Below are 19440 nucleotides of genomic sequence, written 5' to 3'. Positions count from 1 at the left end.
CGAGTTATGTTAATAAGGGTAAATAAAGTAAAGGTTATTAAAGTCTTGATTGATATTGAATAATAGCAATAATGTGTTTGAATTACCATGTTTTAAAGTTGATTAAGCTATTGTTTATGGAAATACCACTGAGAGTATTCTCAGCGTACGGTTTGTTTCGTCATGCGCAGGCTAGGTACAAAGTATAAGGACTCGACATACAAGCCGATCCCCAAACTCAAATTGGTGAAGTTTCTATCTTTTGGAAAATGGCATTGTACCTAGGATGTCTTTTGGTTATATTGAAAGTATCTAAGTTGTTAAATGATATTTTGGTATGTTTTGTAAATGTTACCAAAACCTTAAGAATGGTATGTTTTGATATGTTAGTGAAGAGTAATAAGAGGAATTGTTGGTAAATGTTGTAGAAAGAAGAAATGAAGATGTTATAAACTTAGTTATCAACATTTTATACTAAAACAGATTTGGACAGTAACAGTAGTCCAACTTTGAAAATATACCAAAAATAGTATAAAGTGAATTAGATGATGAATAAAATATGTAATTGAAGCTTAATGAATCTATTTTTATATGGAAGAAACAAAATTGGTAAAAGAGTTGTATTTTATGAGATATTTACGTTTTGGTGAAACAGGGTTAGAACAATTTCTGGATTCCCTGTTCTGACTTTAGAAATTCACCATAAATTGTGTATTAAGAATTAGGACTCAAACTTTATATGTATGGATTCATTATTGAGTCTATTTTAATTGAAACAAATGGCATAGTCATTGGATTTCTGTACAGGAAGAAATTTGATTCGAAGTGCACAAGGGTCAGAGTAGCTGAACCCTGAAACAGGGAGACTTCTTATAATAAACTGTACTAATTGGCCTGACCAAAATTCTAGAAAAAATTAGTAAGTAGATATATGAGTCTAGTTTCAGGAAAAATTTACGGAATTGGATTTTGAGTTTCGTAACTCGAGATATGATTTTTTTAGCGACTGTGACGCAGATGGATAGTTTACTACGAAAACTGTTTAAGTGCTAAGATAAGTTTTGTAATGTCTCCTGCTTGACTCCGGCAACGGTCTCGGGTAGGGGGGACGTTACATTTGTCGAAACCATTTTTTTGAAAACGGGAAATCGACTTTTGAAAACGAAAAGTTGGGAGTCGCCACCAATCGTTTTTAATAGGGTGTGATTGGATCACCTCAAAACACGGTCGTTTTTAATAAATAATTTTTTTTTTCAAAACGACGATTTTGGTCTGCGAAAATAGAAAACCAGTTCGGGAGTCAGTTAAATACGAGGAAGGGTTAGCACCCTCGACACGCCCCAAATTGGTACTTGATTGATTATTTAGTGTCTTAATGTCGAAAATTAAAGATTTGGACAGAGTTCAAAACGCGATCCTCCTTTTATTGGCTTTTAAAACATTTAGGTAAGTCAAATGTGTATTAAAGACCATCTCACCTCAAGGTAAAACATTACATCCAGTACGTTAGGACATAACATTTTTGACCCTCAATTGTGAGCTTGTTTTTAAAACGTGCGTTTTAGCCTTAAGAGGATATTCGAATATTCAAAACAAACAAAGAAAGCAAAACCCAGTACGTTAGGGCACGATTCTTCGAATTCTTTAAATACCGAATATTGCCTTTATTTTGAAAAATTTTGAGAGTGAACTGGTAAGAGGATATTCGAATATTCAAGACAAATAAATACGTTAGGGCACGATTCTTCGAATTCTTTAAATACCGAACATTGCCTTTATTTTGAAAAATTTTGAGAGAAGATCAATAGATAAATGAATTAAGGACATAGATTTTTTAAAAATGATGATAATAGACAACATGAAAATAATAATATGAGAATAATGCTAACCATATATAAATAATAAAAATAATAATAATAGTAATTAATAGAAATAATTAATAAAACAACATTAATAATAAATACAATAATGTAATAAACATTATGCTAATAGTATTAATAATAATATTAAAAATATGATGATAATAACAAAAATATGTTGACGATAACATTAAATATGGGGATAATAGTAAAAAAATTGGAATAACAATGTTAAATTAGTAATAGTGAGAAATAGTAAATAATAATAATTTGATATAAAAATGGTAACCGATAATAAACAATGGTATAAAAATATAATATAATAAGTCTATGTATAATAGAAATTTATATTTAAAATAATTAACTTCGCTTAAATATATATATATATATATTTACATAATAAATATATAATAATAAATAATATAATAATATGAAACATAACTCAAATTAATTAAATTAATAGAAAATAATAAAAAATAAATATAAAAATAATGAGAATAAAGCTCAAATTCATTAATTTAACAACAAAATAACAAAAATAAAAAAGGGTTAAATTGAATTAAAATGAAAACTTTGGGGCCAAATCGAAAGGAAATAAAATCGAGGTAAACTCCTCTCTTTTCCCTTCTTTCGTTTGTGTAAAGAAAAATGTGAACATAAAGTAAACAAAATTGAATAATACAAAAAGTTACCTTAAAAATCTGATTTGTATTCTCTTTGATTTCGTATGTGTATTCTCTAAAAAATTCCCTCTCTTTACAATAGTTTTTTCCATGGCTTTTATAGCCAAATTTTACAACTTATAACAAGGAGGGTGATGGAGTTAGTGGGGGCGATGGAGGTAGTGGATGGTTTAGTAGGGTGTGGGGGTGATGGAGGTAGTGGATGGTTTAGTAGGGTGATGGAGTTAGTGGTCGGTTTAGTGGGGTGTTTAATTTGGGCTGATTTGATTGGGCCCGGGCAGAAATTGGGCTTAACAACATTAATTAATCAATTCGGTACCAATTTTGGGCGTTACGAGGGTGCTAACCTTTCCTCGTGCGCAACTAACTCTTGAACCTTTATTCTCGAATTTCGTAGATCAAAATCATCGTTTTAATAAATCAAAATATTTTATTAAAATGATCAAACTCAAGGTGAACTGATCACACCTCGGAAAAAATCGATGGCAACTCCATTTTTGTTTTTAAGTCGACTCCTGTTTTTCAAATTTAAAATGGTTTCGACACTTATAATTTTTAATTTTTTAATTTTCAAAAATTGATTGTTATTTTTAAGTCTTTATAATTTTCTTAGTTTCATATTTTTGGGAATTTTTTTGAAATTTTAGGATTTTTAATTTTTAAATAAATTTTAATTTTTTACACATTCCAGCATGTCATTGGTTGGTTTTATTTTTATTTTTTAATGAAACAGTTAAGAAGTCTAACTTGAGTGAAGAAAAAAAGTAGAGAGAATAAAGGGTAAAAGTGACCGAAAAAAATAATAAAAAGGGTCAAAGTGATAATTTCAGGCAAAAAAATGATATTAAACAATATACAAGTTTAAAAATGATATTAAAAAAATTACTTATTTTCTGGTACAAGTTTTGAATGTAGATCTAAATTTTTAGTTAAATTGGGTCTAAACTCAGCCCGATCCGGCCCATACTCATGTAAATTGTAAAAATAAAAGATACTATATTTTTAATGAAGAAATTGGAATAGAAGCATTAAAGGAATATTAAAATATTAATTTTATGAACCGTAAAAATCGAAACGGTTGAAAGTTTGGTTTTAGAAAATTTGAAATCCGCGAACAGTTATGTGGGTAAAATTCAGTTTAGATTTCATTAAAACAAAAGAGAAAAAAAAAAAACCAAATTTTCTCAGGAAACAAACAAAACAATAAATAAAAAAGAAAAAAAAAAAACAAACAATTACGACCATTTCTTCTTAAGACCAAAAAGAAATTAAAAAAGAAAAGAAAAGAATGAAACCCCATTTTAGGACCTCCAATAATATTCCAAACGGGAAGTCCTAGGGAGAGAGAGTGAAAGGAAAGAACTTTCAGGAATTTTCTCTCTCTAGAACTCGCCTTTCTGTGTTTGTTTCCCTAGAAAAAAAAACCCAAAATTTCCCCCAATTCAAGGTAAGTTTCTCTTTCGTTTTATTGTTCGAGATTCATTTCTGGGTTCATTATTTAGATGATTTATAGCCTTAAAATTTATTATAATTTTTGCAGATTTGTGTTTTCTTCTTCAAATTGAATCCGAATCTTTTATAAAATTTCTCTTTTTGGGTTTTCAAGTGATGTCTTTATTGCCAAAGAGCGATTCAATTCATATCCGTGAGGTATGGGATGATAACGTTGAGGAAGAATTTGCTTTGATTCGTGATATAGTTGATGATTATCCTTATGTTGCCATGGATACTGAATTCCCAGGCATTGTATTACGTCCCGTAGGTTATTTCAAAAGCAGTTATGATTATCACTATCAAACTTTGAAAGACAATGTTGATATGTTAAAACTTGTTCAATTAGGTCTTACTTTCTCAGATGAGAAAGGGAACTTACCTACATGTGGAACTGATAAATACTGCATTTGGCAATTCAATTTCCGCGAATTTAACGTCAACGAAGACGTGTTCGCTAACGATTCTATCGAGCTTTTAAGACAAAGTGGGATTGATTTCAAGAAAAACAATGAAAAGGGTATTGATGCAATGAGATTTGGTGAACTTTTAATGTCATCAGGGATTGTTTTGAATGATAATGTGCATTGGGTTACTTTCCATAGTGGTTACGATTTCGGGTATTTGCTTAAGCTCTTAACTTGCCAGAATTTGCCAGATACACAAGTTGGATTCTTTAGTTTGATAAACATTTACTTTCCCACTTTGTATGATATCAAACATTTGATGAAGTACTGCAATAGTTTGCACGGTGGATTGAATAAGCTCGCGGAGTTATTGGAAGTGGAAAGAGTTGGGATTTGTCATCAAGCAGGTTCGGATAGTTTGCTCACGGCTTGTACATTCAGGAAACTGAAAGAGAATTTCTTTAGTGGTTCGTTGGAAAAGTATTCCGGTGTGTTATATGGTTTAGGTGTTGAGAATGGACAGAATACGTATTGATAATGAGAAAAAAAAAAAAAGTAAAAGAAACCAAAGAAAAAAGATTTTGTTTGTTGGTACGAGTGTGTGCGACATATCCCGGCACTTCAATGTAAGCTTTGGGCAAACAATTTTTGTAATTTTTATCAATATTTCTTATGTTTATGTTCTCTTTCATTCTCTCTTTTACTGCATCATAGATTCTTTTTGTGGTTTATATACATGTTAGTGGTGCATCACATGATGGAATATAATCTTGATGATAGCAATACTTGTTCTAGCTAAGAATGTGTTTTTACCATCTTCTATGAGCAGCTTTTGAAAACAGTGCATTACTTTTGAGGCTGCTAATGCTTGATGTCCATTACAAAAGTGTTAGAATCGGGAGTCAGATTTTATTTTGTCCCCTATACTCAAAAAATGGGCAAATTAGTTATCGTATGTTAGATCAAAGAGCAAAGTGTCATTCTGTTAAAACTATCATCTATTTTTACTGTTAAAAATTGATCCCTGTATGTCAAAATGAGGTACATGTAGGTGCTATCAATCAAGGCAATTTTTAACAATAGAAATGGATCTAATTTTAGTAGAAACAATTAGTTTGCTCTTTAATCTAATATAAAAGAGCTAATTTGTCCATTTTTTGAGTAAATGGAGTAAAATGGAATCTGACTCTTAATATACGGCTTCCATAGTACTTTTACCGTTAGAATGTTTCCATCCAAATCTTTTAAGTTCCCTGCATTTAGATTGCATGTTTGCATAAGATTTCCCTTATATGTCCTTTATTCCTGTTCTTCCACCTTTTCCTTGTGTATCTGTTCTATGTTAGTGGATATTGGCCAACATTGCATGGACCTGAATGCCCATTTTCCATTGATTGTCAATCTTTTCAGGTACTTTATATATATATATATAGCTTCTGTCCATAAAGAATTAGATGACAATGATATGATGAAATCACTGCAAGTAAACCATAAGCCACATTTCAGTGATGGCATATGTTATCTCTCTTTGAATTTCATAGATTTCTTGATATTTACTTGCTTTTCAGGTGTTAATATTGTTCGGACTCTATTTTTTTTTTTTGAAGTATCTGTGTTGGACACAGAGATACGAGTATATGAATTTTAATGATACTTAAAATACATGGGAATTTTTAGAAAAATCTCTTTTTCTGATACATGTCTTTATTCGAAACTCATACCTGAATTCAAGTAATCAATTTAGTAGGTTATCTCTTCCTCAAGGGTATAGATTCTTTTGGAGGGTAATTTTCCTTTCATAGCTTAGAAACCCAATCTTGAGTTGGTCTAATAAAATTAAAAACCAAATTGATCAAACTCTCTAAGATATTTACTGACACTAACTTTTGATGGTTTAAAGTGATTCAATTTTTAAAAAAGAAGTGTTGAGTTTGAGATGTACTAAAATATTAAATAATATATATTTTTTATATTATAAGAGAAGGATAAAGTCCTAATAGCAATGCGAATAGAGTAACTCAAATCCAGATTACATTTTGGGCAGTGAACATTTTAACCATTAGGCTAATACACCTAAATCAATAACTTACCAAATAAATTATTTTAACCAAAACTAATCCAACAAAATATTATAATAATTCTATTAAAACTCACTTTCAACCACTAACTTATGATATATATAAGATGCGGATGAAAAATAAAATTATGGAATAAATATTTTTATAAAATTAATATAAATTAATAAATAAAGGTTTTTATTTTAAATGGTAAAATAAACATATTAAAAATTATAATATTTTGAGTTCAAATATCATTATGAATACTATTTTTATATAAAAGATATAAAATAAAATAAAATACACCCTCAAAATAATTATATATCAATGACATTTAGTGATTATTCAACTGCATTGATACTCAAATTTTGGTTTTATTATTGTAGAATTTGAAACTCAAGTCAAATTTTAATCTTCAACTTAGCAAAATAAAATAAAATAAAAGGAAAAGGATACAATATTTGATAAGAAATTGATGAATGAACGGAGTAAAAAAGTTAATCCTATAATTGAAACTGAAGCAAAATTCACATACCAAATTTAAATTCAAGTTTTAAATGGCATTTTAGCACTATAATAATATCAAGGTTAAATTTTGTTATTAGTCCCTAAACTTTTATGAAATTGTAGATTTAGTTTTTATATTTTAATTTGGTCATTTTAGTCCTTCTACTTTTCAAATTTAAAATTTCAGTCTTCACCAAACGATAATTGTTAAATTTATTAAGTTATGCTATTTCCAAAATTTGATGCGGCAAATATATTATCATATGTATAATGCTATGTCAACTTGTTACTTTCACATATTTATCACAAAAATCCAGTCAATGGATTAAAGGCCATCATTTATATCAATATTAGAGTTTTAAAATTCAAAAAATATAGAGGCTTAAAATGATTTAATTAGAGAATAGTGACTAAATTTACAACTGTATACATAGTACATGACTAGTAATTGAATTTAATTAAATAGAACGGTTATTATTTGGGTCCAAGCTAAAATTTTAAAATTTAAAAAGTACAAGGACTAAAATTAATCAAATATAAGGACTAAATATATAAATTTTGCAAAGTACAGGGACTAATAGCAAAATTTAACCTAATTTAAATCTCTGAACCTAATTGCCGTTAGGATTGGGTTCAAAGAGCAGACGACCTATCCCTGTCTCCAAACAACCCTTCAACCTACAGCCTTCTTCAAAACGAAGCGTTTTAGTCCTTCAAATATTTTTTTTATTATTCTTCCTTTTAAATTTTTTTTACTATATATATATATTTGTTTATACATATCAAATCAAAATAGTTGAAAAACTCGTAAGTAAATAAATAAATAAATAAATAGAATCCTCCAAATATTAAAAAAAGAGAAGAAATTTCGAAGGCTTTGAAAAAAAAAAAAATCGAACGAAGAAGAATAATTTGTTAAGCGATCGATCTGTGGATTACAATGGAAGTGCCTGTCTCATGGGATGCTCTACGCAAACAGGTGTGGTTTAATTCTGTTTGATTAGAAAAAATATAAATATTTTGGCATCGAAAAAACCTAGGGTTATATAATTCTAATTAGATTTTATTGAATTTGGTGTGAATTGTGGAGGAAGTTTAGGTTTCTTTATTTGGTATTTTTAGAAATTTTCAATGAAGTAAACGAATTTTTTTTTTGTTTTTGTTTTATCAGATCTTCAAAATTTCTTCATTTTTTTTTTGAAGTAGTTGAGTTTTCTTTTCGGAATTTGTTCAAATGAAATTGAAATCTGGAAATTCAATGTACTGAACCTGTTTTTTTTCCCCCCCTCTATTTGGGTAATTTTATGGGGGAAACAACTATAGATTATGGATTTGTTGCTTGTAGAGAAAAGTTAAAACTTTTTGTTAATTTCCAACTCTGGATCTGTTTATACTAATTAAAGATTTAGCTAAGATTTACTGTTTTACTAAAACTTATTGCACTTTTTGTTTGTTCATTTAATTTTGAGAGATCTGTGGGCCGTGGGGGTATAATTCTCCTAATATATCAAAAAGCTTAGAAAAAATGAGCATAGTTGTGTTAAACACATACTCATATCTGACACCAGTTAACATAGGTTTCATGTGTTTCTGTTTTGTCTTTACTTTGCATATTTTTTGCCCTAAATGAATGGTCCGGTCTATGGTGTCTGTGAATCTAGTTTCATCTCTAATTACAAAGAGATCAACGTCTTTTTTTAAAAATTTATCTTTTCTGCTGAGAGTTTACCTGTGAGGAGGAAATGCTGGAAGTTTCCTATAGTAATTGATGAAGACGAATTTTGAATTTCTTTGTTAAAATATTTACTTTATCTTCTGGATTTTCTGTGTGGTTGATATTGCAATATAATAAAACTAAATCCAATTTAACCTTGTGTCAATTTACTTGATGGCAACTAGAATTCGAGGTATTAGTGATGTCATTCAATTAAATATGATGATATCAGTGTTCGATTAGTTTGCTATCTTAACTGGTGTAGATGAGAGTGATGGCTGATAAGAGTTAATTGATTGCCTTCCCTGAATAAGGTAAACGGGATTCTATTAAAAATATAAATGGATGACTTTTCTGTGTAAGTCCATATTTTGATGTAGAGTTCCATTTGAAATTTGACGGTGGGTGTGAAGGCTTGCCTGAATATCATTAGGTTCCTAGTCTGCAAGGATATATCAAAATTGAAAATTTTTAACTTTCTTTAAGAATTTGAACTGTGTCAAAATTTAAAGGAACCATATATGTGGCTGTTATCTCTCCTCTAACTTGCTGATTGAATTTGATTTTAGACTGAAATTGCTTGAGTGGTTGTCCCGCATAAAATCACATATCTTCCTTATTGGTTGAGGATAAGCCTTCTTGTTGTAAATTGTAATAGACTTCTTTTAAGAAGTTCTATAAGGAGAAAATGAACTGTAATGTTTCATTTCCTGCATTATCTAATTAACTGGGTTATGAATTTTGTAAGTTTTAGTTGCCATGCGTAGCATCAGTGCATTACCATTCTAGCTTATATAACTGGTTCAACAATCAGCCTTACATTAGACAAGGTACAATACACTTCCTGATAATCTTTTTAGGTTAAGACTGGAAGAGTATGATTTGAGTCACCAATATCAAAATATTGTTGAAAGAGGTGCTTCATTATTTTTCCTCTCCGAATATTTCATTTAGATTTTCAAATTCTAGTGGCAATTAATTTGACATCCTTAAATTTATGGCATTGAGATTATGGCATTGAAATGACCTTCTTTGTCGTTAAGAACCTTTTATTTGCCTGAAGGACATTGAATATATCCTGAAATGGTAATAGTCGTATAATGAATGACTTTGTGCACTGTTATTGCAGGCAAGGAAACTTGAAGCTCAGTTGGATGAGCAAATGAATTCATATCGTAAGTTGGTCTCCAGTAAGGCTTCGACCAAAAATGACTCGGAAGAGAATGATATTGAATCTGGTATCGACCGACTACTAAAACAGCTACAACAAGTAAATATGAAAATGCAAGACTGGGTCTCATCTGGTGGATCTGAAATGGTTTCTCATACCTTGACTAGGCATCAGGAAATTCTTCAAGATCTTACTCAGGTATTGTGGTTCATAAAATATTTTTTATTTATCTCTGTCTGCCCTACAATCTTCATTCTTTGCTTTTTCATTTTGTCCCTGTATCACAAGCTTTTCTTCTCCCGTCCTTCAATTTAAAGTTAAAATAAAAGTGACTTTATGTCTCCCAATCTGTTTGTAACTGATAATAAAAGAAAAGACGAGATTAAGAGCCTTTACAGTGAATGCTAGATGTAACATATCTTCTCATCCTGCAAATACACGAAATATACTTTGTTTCTACAACCATTTTCTACCCTGCATACTAGTTTAGTTCGGCATCTTCCTGTGTCTGTAGACACTTGAAGGCTTGTAGCTTTCTATATGCACCTTTTTGAACCTCCAAATATACATTCCTTTACTATGAAAACATTAACAGGAGTTACTAGATTGAACTGCGCAGAAACTAACCTGATATTAGACCTGATTGAAGTGCAGGAGTTCTATCGTCTTCGCTCTAGCCTTAGAGCTAAACAAGAACACGCTTCTCTACTGGAGGATTTTAGGGAATTTGATCGGACTAGATTAGACTTGGAAGAAGGTGTTGGTTCCACAGAACAGGCTCTACTTAAGGAGCATGCGGCCATCAGTCGAAATACAGGACATGTATGTAAGATAAATCGTAGTTAATGATATATTGTGAGCATGACAATATTACTTTATTCCTTCTACAGAAATACCTTAAATGTCAGTTAATGATGGGAACTTAGATTTTAATAATTAATTAGTAATGAGATCGAGGAGAGACAAATAGAGCAAACCAATAAAAACAACTCTGAAATTAATTGTGGCTTTTTAGAATGCATTCCTGTCATCTTCTCATTTGTTATACCTTCATCCCATTTACTTCATTTTAAGATCTAAAAGAATGGTTTACAGTTGGTCTTAGCTTAGCAACATCCGCACAATTTATTTCAAAAAATCTTTTGAGAATTTGATATATGCTCTTTATAGTTTCTATTGTGCAGGTGTTTTCTCATTCAATTAATTAGAGGATTTCAACATTTGGGATCTTGACATGACAATTGTAGTTTATGACTTATGGAGTATTTGATTTTGTTCAAGAATATTCAAAGATGTTGATATACCTTGACCCTTAAAAAGTGATGAAAAATAAGAGCTGGGATAAACTTGTTAATTTCCTATTATAGAGGCTAATTAAGCTTCAAATTCTTAACTTAGTTCTCTTTGACGTGTTGGAATAATTCTTAGTTTTAGTAAGCAACTAGGCATATTCTAATTCAAGTGCCCTTCCTTTGTTTTCTTTTGACAATAGTGATCAGAAATGCTGTGTTATGTGTCTTAGTCACCTGTTTCTTTTTCTATCTGTCTAAATTATTTTTATGAGTTTTCTAGTGAGATATGTAAATTAATTGAAGTTTTCTTACCAGCTTGATTGATTTCCAATATATATATCCAATTTATATGGTACAAGTTTTGCTGTTACTTCTACCCATTTTTAGTAGTGTATGCTTCCATTAGAAACATCTTTGATAAAACTTCATTGTTTTGCGTATTTTTCACCTGTCTAAAGAAGAAAAACATTCATTATTGTTGGGGTTTGCAGATGTATAAGCTAGACTACACTTTTGACTTCCTGTTTGCTGATTTTCTCTTTTGTACGGATTGTTTTCTTAACCAGCCTTATTTTGGATAGTTTCTCTTTTAAATTAGATGATAGTGGATCTTGTTGAAAAAAATCAAGAACTTTATTAACCATCAATAACTTTTAGTTCATTTAAGTTGCCAACTGAATTCTGGTTTTGCAGATGGATAATGTTATTTCACAAGCTCAAGCAACTCTTGGTGCACTTGTCCTTCAACGTTCTACTTTTGGGGGGATTAATTCAAAGCTCAGCAATGTTAGCAGCCGCCTACCAACGGTATGAATGCTTACCAATGTTGCTATTATTGTTTCAAGTTTCACGCAGTTATGAAGTACTCTAACAACCTAAGGTTTAGGCGAATCAAATGCTATTTTTCTATTATTTTTTCCACACTGTTTGAAATCTCTGCAAGAAATTATCATAAATGATTAAATATACTACTAGTTTATGCAATGTGTGGGAACATGTACTGGAAGATTTGAATTTCATTTACTATAAAAATAATAAATGCATACATTATGCAAAAATTAGTTGAGATTCAATAATGATTATATATTTGAAAGGTAAAAGGATGAAGTTCAAATTCACAAATATTTGTAGGAATTTCAAATTCACTTCTAAATTTACATTTATATATGTTTTATCATTCAATTTACACTATTTTTAGAATCCAAATCCATCTTTTGAAATCCAAGTTCCCAAACATTATGTTGGTGAATTTGAGAAATTCATTTTGACTGCATATATAGTTTCTGGGACAGTTTAACCTTTTACCCTAAGCTTTCTTTCTAACATCTTTGTGACTGGTGTTCAACTGGTTTGTCATGTTTTAACGTCTACACCATGATGTTGTACTTTGCAGGTAAATCAGATTCTGTCTGCAATAAAGAGGAAAAAGTCTATGGATACCATCATTCTCTCTCTGGTTGCATCTGTATGCACATTTCTTATCTTCATCTACTGGTTGAGCAAGTGACAATGTTTGTATGCATGTATGTTATGTTGCTGGCCAATGATTGGTGAAACAGGATCCATTCGAGGTGTATGGTGCTAAGAAGGGTTGTTATCTTATGTTGTGTAAGTTGATATTGACATTTCTAGTGGGCACTGCATCTTGCCTTCACTATGAGTTTCCCAGTATAGGTAAATTTCAACATTCACATATGCTTTATTATTTCGTTTTTTTGGGTATCATCCATGTTAAACGAGTAAAGCTACAAATAAAAGAGTGTTTCATTTCATTGCTTTTGTCTATAGCTCTACCCATGTTTTGAGTTTTTCTTCTTGATGTGGCTTTATTTACATGTGTCACAATTTCTTTTTCTTTTTACTATCATTTGCCACATAGGAGGGGCCAACGGGTTCAAACAAAAAAATGGCATATCCATTGGGTGCCAAACTGAAAATTGTTCAACTATAAAATAGGTTTGGGACATATCTTGAAGGTTCAAATGTATGTAACTTTTGGGACATACACAAACGTTAATTTTGAGGACAGAATTGGATTAGGATATTTATCTTAATACTATCTGTTAAACAAAGCCATGTTACAATCTTATATCTGTTACTATGTTTATAGCTTTTGGGAAGAAATTACTGTTCTCTATTAGTTTCCAGCAAAACAGACAAGAATGATTCATTTCCGCTTTGCTTGCATTGACTATTCATTCTTACATTCCTTTCTTCTCAATTCAATAATACGTTTTGGTGACATGTTGATGCAACAAAAACTTATATACCATTATTTGAGCAGTAAGAATTTTGATGTTAAATGTTTAAAAATGACTAAATATTGTGGGAGGTTTCCATGTTTGAGGTTACGTCCTTGATAAAAAAATTTCTCTTCAGGACAATGGAAGTATTTCGGATTTTGCAAAAAACACATACAATGTTATTTTCATTACGATGTTATTTTCATTCATATTTCTCTCGATCTTAAAATTAGAAAAAGAAAAATTTAACTAATTTCTTTCTCGTTTCAATAGCAATGGTGTTAATTGAATTAATTAACTAAATTAATTTCAGTTATGGAACTTGAACCCATTGTTTTTTTTTATTATAATTATAGGTGTTTTCATCTGTTTTGAGGTTATGACTTTTGAATATAAGGTTCTTTGACAAAAAAAGAGAGTCAAAACTCAAAACAATGGAAAGGGAAAGTCAAGTATTTCTAATTTTGCAAAACATTTTCAATTTTTAAATTAAAGAAAAAATTATTTAATTCATGTCTTCCTCGTCGACGTAATAATCACGGTGCCAATTGAACTAAAATTAATTATGAAATTTGAAACCATAAAATTTTTTATAGCCTAAAACTAATTCTATTCAGATTATGGTGATATTTAGATGAATTTCTTCTAATAATAATGACTCTTAAGATTTATTTGAATCCAAATACATAAAAGTTTTATGCAATTTTCCAATCACCTATTGGTATTTTATTTACATGTCTACTCATAAAATAAGCGTTGTTTTTTCCCGATATTACAGTTTTATATTATGTATTGAAGTTAGTTGTTGGTCGAGAAAATCACCTGGAAAGTATATTAAATACCAATGTCTTAATCAAGGAAAAAAAATCAGCACCAAGAACATCAAAAACTTGTTAAAAACAAAAGAGATTTATGCGAGATGATAAGAAAAGTAGAAATCATAGTTTTTCATTTTTTTATCACTTTATAACTTTTTACTATTTTTAAGTTTATTTATAATTTAAAAAAATTATGTTGGAATGAATTTGTACAAATATCAATCTGATGAAAATGAACTTGGATGTCCATTTGTTCAAGTTTTGACATCTAGATTAATTCTAGACTTGAATTTTAATTTTTTAATATATTTTTTTCAATTTTTAATTTTTATTGACATGGTTGTCCATTTTAGACTACCATGTCAACATTACGACGGTTGACTCAACGGTTGTTAACAACAACATCAACACAATAATGATCAATGATGACAATTGTTAATTAAAGAATTTAATTGATGCGTTTTTAATATTTGAGAGTTTTCTTAAAAAAATTAAATTATTATTTTCTAAATGCTGAAAGGTTTTTTTTTTTTTACCTAATATATATTTTAAAAATACCGCAATACAAAGTTGGATTGAACAGATTTTAGAATATATATATATATATATAAAAGATGAATATGTAACTGAGTATTAGTATATGTATCTGAGTAATATAGATCCACTTTAATGATCAGTAATAAAAGGATGCCATAGCAGCTGCATGCTTTAAGTAGAAAATAACATTTGTTTCCTTTTATCTGGCCATGGACCATATGCTTGATTCAGATGTAACATTTGTGTTGAAAAAAGCACACACCCTTTCACGTGTGATGTGGGGAAGTTTTCAAACCCCAAACACTCCCCATTTATAATATAAATATATGGTGGCAGGGGCTCCTTTTAAAGAAAAAAGGGAACTAGGATAGCAAGTTTGTATGGTAGGGGCTTTTTTTTATTAAAAAAAATAGATAATAATGGTTAGAAACTTTTGACTGTCCAACTATATGTTATAATATTAGTTTTCATAAACTTTTGCAGACGATTTTAACTCGTAATATTTTAAATGGCATGTTTAAATGTGGAGTTAGAACTTCTGCAAAACAACATTATCGAAAAACTTGTTACAACTTTAGTTTCAGTAGCAACTTCAACAAAGGTATACGTTGGTAGGGGCCCCGAGACATGTTTTCATGTATTCTGAGTAAGGTTTATATGAAGACCTGAAAGAAAGGTAATTCTATCTTAGCTTCTAGAAGATTCGAACCTGACCACAATGAACTTAGTTGCACCAGCAAGAAACCTATATCTCCTACAGTTTTTGTTAAATCTAAATAGATGGTTTCTACTATCAGCAAATGATAGAAACTCACGTAAAGAAACGAATCATTTTCTTATCTTAATTAGCACAAGTCATTAGCACCCTTTTATATAGCATTGAGTAGTAACTACCATAACAGAGTAATAACTACCTAGCTAACAACCGATTGACTTCATCTAACTACTAACAGACTAACTGACTTGACAAATCAACTAACTGCTAGTAGTTATCTAACATCCTCCCTACTTTTTTTTTCAAAATCAGTAAAAGCTATAACACTTAATTGATCTCTAAAACGTTGAAAGCTCCCAGCAGACAAAGGGTTAGTAAGAATGTCTGCAACATGATCACTCTCTGGTACAAAGTTAACCTGTAGTTGACCACGCAACACTCTATCATGAACAAAGTGCAAGTCAATCTCAATATGCTTGGCTCGAGCATGAAGAACTAGATTTGCTGCAAGTGAGACAGCACTCACATTGTCACACCAAATTGTTGGCACTCCAGTAAACATAACTCCAATTGCTGTAAGCAAAGATTGAAACCAAGCAAGCTCAGAAGTGGCATTGGCTAGACTTCAATATTCTGCCTTTGTTGTAGAATGATACACAACAATTTACTTTTTGGAGGACCAACTAACAAGATTAGCTCCAAGATACACACAGTAACCAGATGTTGATTTCCTATCCTCCAATGAACTTGCCCAATTTGCATCAGAGAAGCTTGTCAAGGTAACTACAGATGGTTGAAACTTCAGCCCAAAATCATTAGTGCTTTTAACATATCTTACTATCCTCTTTATTGTACACTAATGCTCATCATGAGGAGAGTGGAGAGTGCATATATTGACTGACCTTGTTGACAACAAAGGAAATGTCTGGTCGAGTTAAGCATAAATACTGTAATCCTCCTACAACCTATCGATACAAAGTTCCATCTGACAGCTTAGTTCCAGTGAGTGAAGACAATGTAGGAACACTAACCATTGGAATAGGCATTGGCTTAGCATTGCTCATGTTTGCTTGTTCCAACAACTCACGAGCATATTTCTGATGTGATACATGCATGCCTTAAGAGAAATAATGAAGATCCCCAAGATCCTTAAGAGAAAACTAACTGCTAGTTGTTATCCTTAAGAAAATGTAGGCACACTAACTGCTAGTTGTTATTTAACATCTACTTCTTCCCTTACGACAAGTAAAAAAAAGAATAAAAAAACATGTTTGTTACCACTATGAAAAGGTTGGACATATTAGATCTCAATGTGACAAGTTGATGAATGATCAAATATGAAAAGAAAAAAAAGGAATGTTAAGTATAATGTTAAAACATTTCATAAAACAATACCTAGACAACATGTATGTAACAAGATGAATGTAACACCTGAGTTATGGGGTTTTGTGGTTAGGGTCTTGGAGAAGGGTGTGATATTGTGTTTAATCGCGTGTTTAAGTGTCAGAATAGGCCTGCTGGTCTGGTGGTAGATTGTGTGTTAGTGTATCTTAAAGTTCTAGGTTTGAGTCTTTAGGGGCGTGTTTTGAAGAGCCTTTTTATTTTGTTTTGTTTGTAGTTAATAGTAATAATTATTAATTATTGTTATGAAATTACTTTTTATAATTTTATTTTATTTTATTTCTTTTCCCTGAACGTTCTTCCCCACTGTTTCCTCTCTGTTTCTTTTCTTTTTGGTTCTTTTTATTTCTTTTCTTTTGAACGGGCTGTTGGGGAATTCTAGGAGTCGCTTCATCATCGTCAAAGTCGGTGTCGGAGCGTCGTAGGTCCAAAATAGGTGTGGGATTCGAAACCTTCTATTTTAATTATGATTTGTAAATTTGTTTTTGATGGAATATGAAAAATCTTGGTGACTTTCAGAAATTGATTGTTAAAGTTCGATAGCACTGTTAAATGACGCGGAAATCTGCTTAGGCTGGTGTGGTTCTAAGTTTCATTGACTGAGGGTCGATTTACTTACCAAAAAAACTTGATTTTCAGTTGTTTAGGGGTGTTTTCGAGGCCACACGGGTGTGTATAGGATCACACGGCCGTGTGGAATTAGGAATTAAGGTTTTTCGACAAGTTTTGGTGCCACACGGCTTGGTCACACAGCCGTGTGGCTGATTTAGGGATTTTGTCAATTTTCATACCGCCGTATCCAACGGGTACCCAGGCGTGTGTGATTGGGAATAAGAGATTAAGTGATTTGGTGCCACACGGCCTGGCCACACGATTGTATGGCTAATTTATGAATTTAGGGATCTCACATGGGCATACCGTGTCTGGTGGGCACACGGGCATGTGAGACCTTCACACGTCGTGTCAGCCCTGTACTCAAATTTAGTACAAATGGACAGAGAATTACACGGCCTGTCCCCACGGCCATGTTTCTGGTCCACACAGGCGTGTGCCTTAGTCACACGGTAGTGTGCCTCTCTTCACACGAGCGTGTGCCCCTCCTCACATGGTCTTTTGATCTCCCATACGGCCTAGGCATTACCACACGACCAGAGCACACGGGCGTGTGGTTTTAAGTCACTTATATTGGTTCTGTGTACATTTCTGATCTGAATAGGTGTTTGCATGTGCTCCGACCCTTAGTTAAGTTTAGTGAGAGTGTTTAAGACTCGATATCCGTGAAGATTATGTGTGATGTATGATTTTGAATCTAGTCTATGAGGTGTGTTGCATATCTGTTCTGTCCGACTGACTGTGTAAATGTTTCTGTTCTCTGAATTTGTGTGCATGCATACACTTACACAAAGTTAAGGATTTTAGGTGGGTTTGTGAAGAGAAGGGAGTCTGATTTTGATATGATTTGGCGGTTCTACTTTAATTTTACTTGTACAGTGATTTATCGCATTGTACTACATATGCATCAACTTTGCTACGTACTGTTATCTATTCTGGCAGTTAAGACTGCAACTTTAACGCCCCGAATTCTGGGCCTAGAAGTTTTGAATCTTGAGCATAGGGACAGTGAGAAGGTCGCAGATATGTGTTTAGTTGTGCGATTTAGTGACAGAATGGGCTTGCTAGTCTGGTGGTGGTGTGATTGTTGATAAACTTCAAGGTCGTAGGATCAAGTCTTTGCAAGTGCATTTTGAGGTTTAATAGTTTTATTTTGGTAACTTATTTGTTTTAGATTTTATTTTATTTATTATTTTTACTTCTATTTTTTTTGAAAGTTACGTTTCCTTTCACTCTCTCATTTCTTCTTTCTTTTTTGGATTTCTAAAACAATTCTCCAAAACTGTTTGTCTGCGGGTTTGGGAATCTCACTCCTTTTTCGTCATCTTCGATCGCAAAACAGGTGTGGGATTTAAACTTTAACTACATTATTTTATTTTGCAAAGTTTACGTTTGACTTTTATTGAATATGTGATAACCCGAAGGTTTTGGGGTTTTGATCGCTGAAAGTGAAGGAAATACGTCATATTGCGATGTATTCTTGATGTGATTAAGGTTGGGGATGGTTTGAGTGGCTAAAACAGTGTTTTCAAGGCTATTTTAGGGTGGTTTTGTAACCTCTTTTATGGGCGTCCGGCACACGCCAGTGTAGATTTCAGAACTAGGGTTTTCGGGCGAAATTGGGTGCCACAAGGCCTGGCCACACGACCATGTGGTCAATTTGGAGATTTTTTCAGAATTCACATGGTCGTGTCCCTTGGGCATACGGGCGTATAGGTTTGGGAAGTAGGGTTTTAGGGATCTGGAGTCACACGGCCTGGCCATATGGCCATATGAGTGATTTTGGAGATTCCACACGGGCATATGATTCGGAACATACGACCGTATTTGGTGGGTACATGGGCGTGTAAACCCCTCACACGGTCGTGTCTTCCATGCATCCTATTTTAGTGAAATTGGACAGTGGGTTACACGACCTGTTCACACGATCGTGTCTCTAATTCATACGGTGTGT

General features: G+C 31.8%; 2 protein-coding genes across 2 annotated transcripts; both read left to right on the top strand.

Moving 5' to 3' along the window:
* Window positions 1–3608: 3608 nt before the first annotated feature.
* Window positions 3609–5104, top strand: LOC108484441 (probable CCR4-associated factor 1 homolog 6). Its single transcript, XM_017788228.2, has 2 exons — window positions 3609–3968; window positions 4062–5104. The coding sequence occupies exon 2, from the start codon at window positions 4130–4132 to the stop codon at window positions 4952–4954; it is 825 nt and encodes a 274-aa protein (XP_017643717.1). The 5' UTR covers window positions 3609–3968; window positions 4062–4129; the 3' UTR covers window positions 4955–5104.
* A 2645-nt stretch (window positions 5105–7749) lies between these two features.
* LOC108486767 (Golgi SNAP receptor complex member 1-1) lies at window positions 7750–12932 on the top strand. Its single transcript, XM_017790981.2, has 5 exons — window positions 7750–7962; window positions 9827–10066; window positions 10523–10690; window positions 11854–11967; window positions 12554–12932. Exons 1-5 carry the CDS (start codon window positions 7924–7926, stop codon window positions 12665–12667), a joined length of 675 nt encoding a protein of 224 aa, XP_017646470.1. The 5' UTR covers window positions 7750–7923; the 3' UTR covers window positions 12668–12932.
* Window positions 12933–19440: the final 6508 nt, after the last annotated feature.

Source organism: Gossypium arboreum, chromosome 6 (genome assembly GCF_025698485.1).
Source record: "Gossypium arboreum isolate Shixiya-1 chromosome 6, ASM2569848v2, whole genome shotgun sequence".
Taxonomy (NCBI): domain Eukaryota; kingdom Viridiplantae; phylum Streptophyta; class Magnoliopsida; order Malvales; family Malvaceae; genus Gossypium; species Gossypium arboreum.
This window is presented reverse-complemented; position numbering and strand designations above follow the sequence as displayed.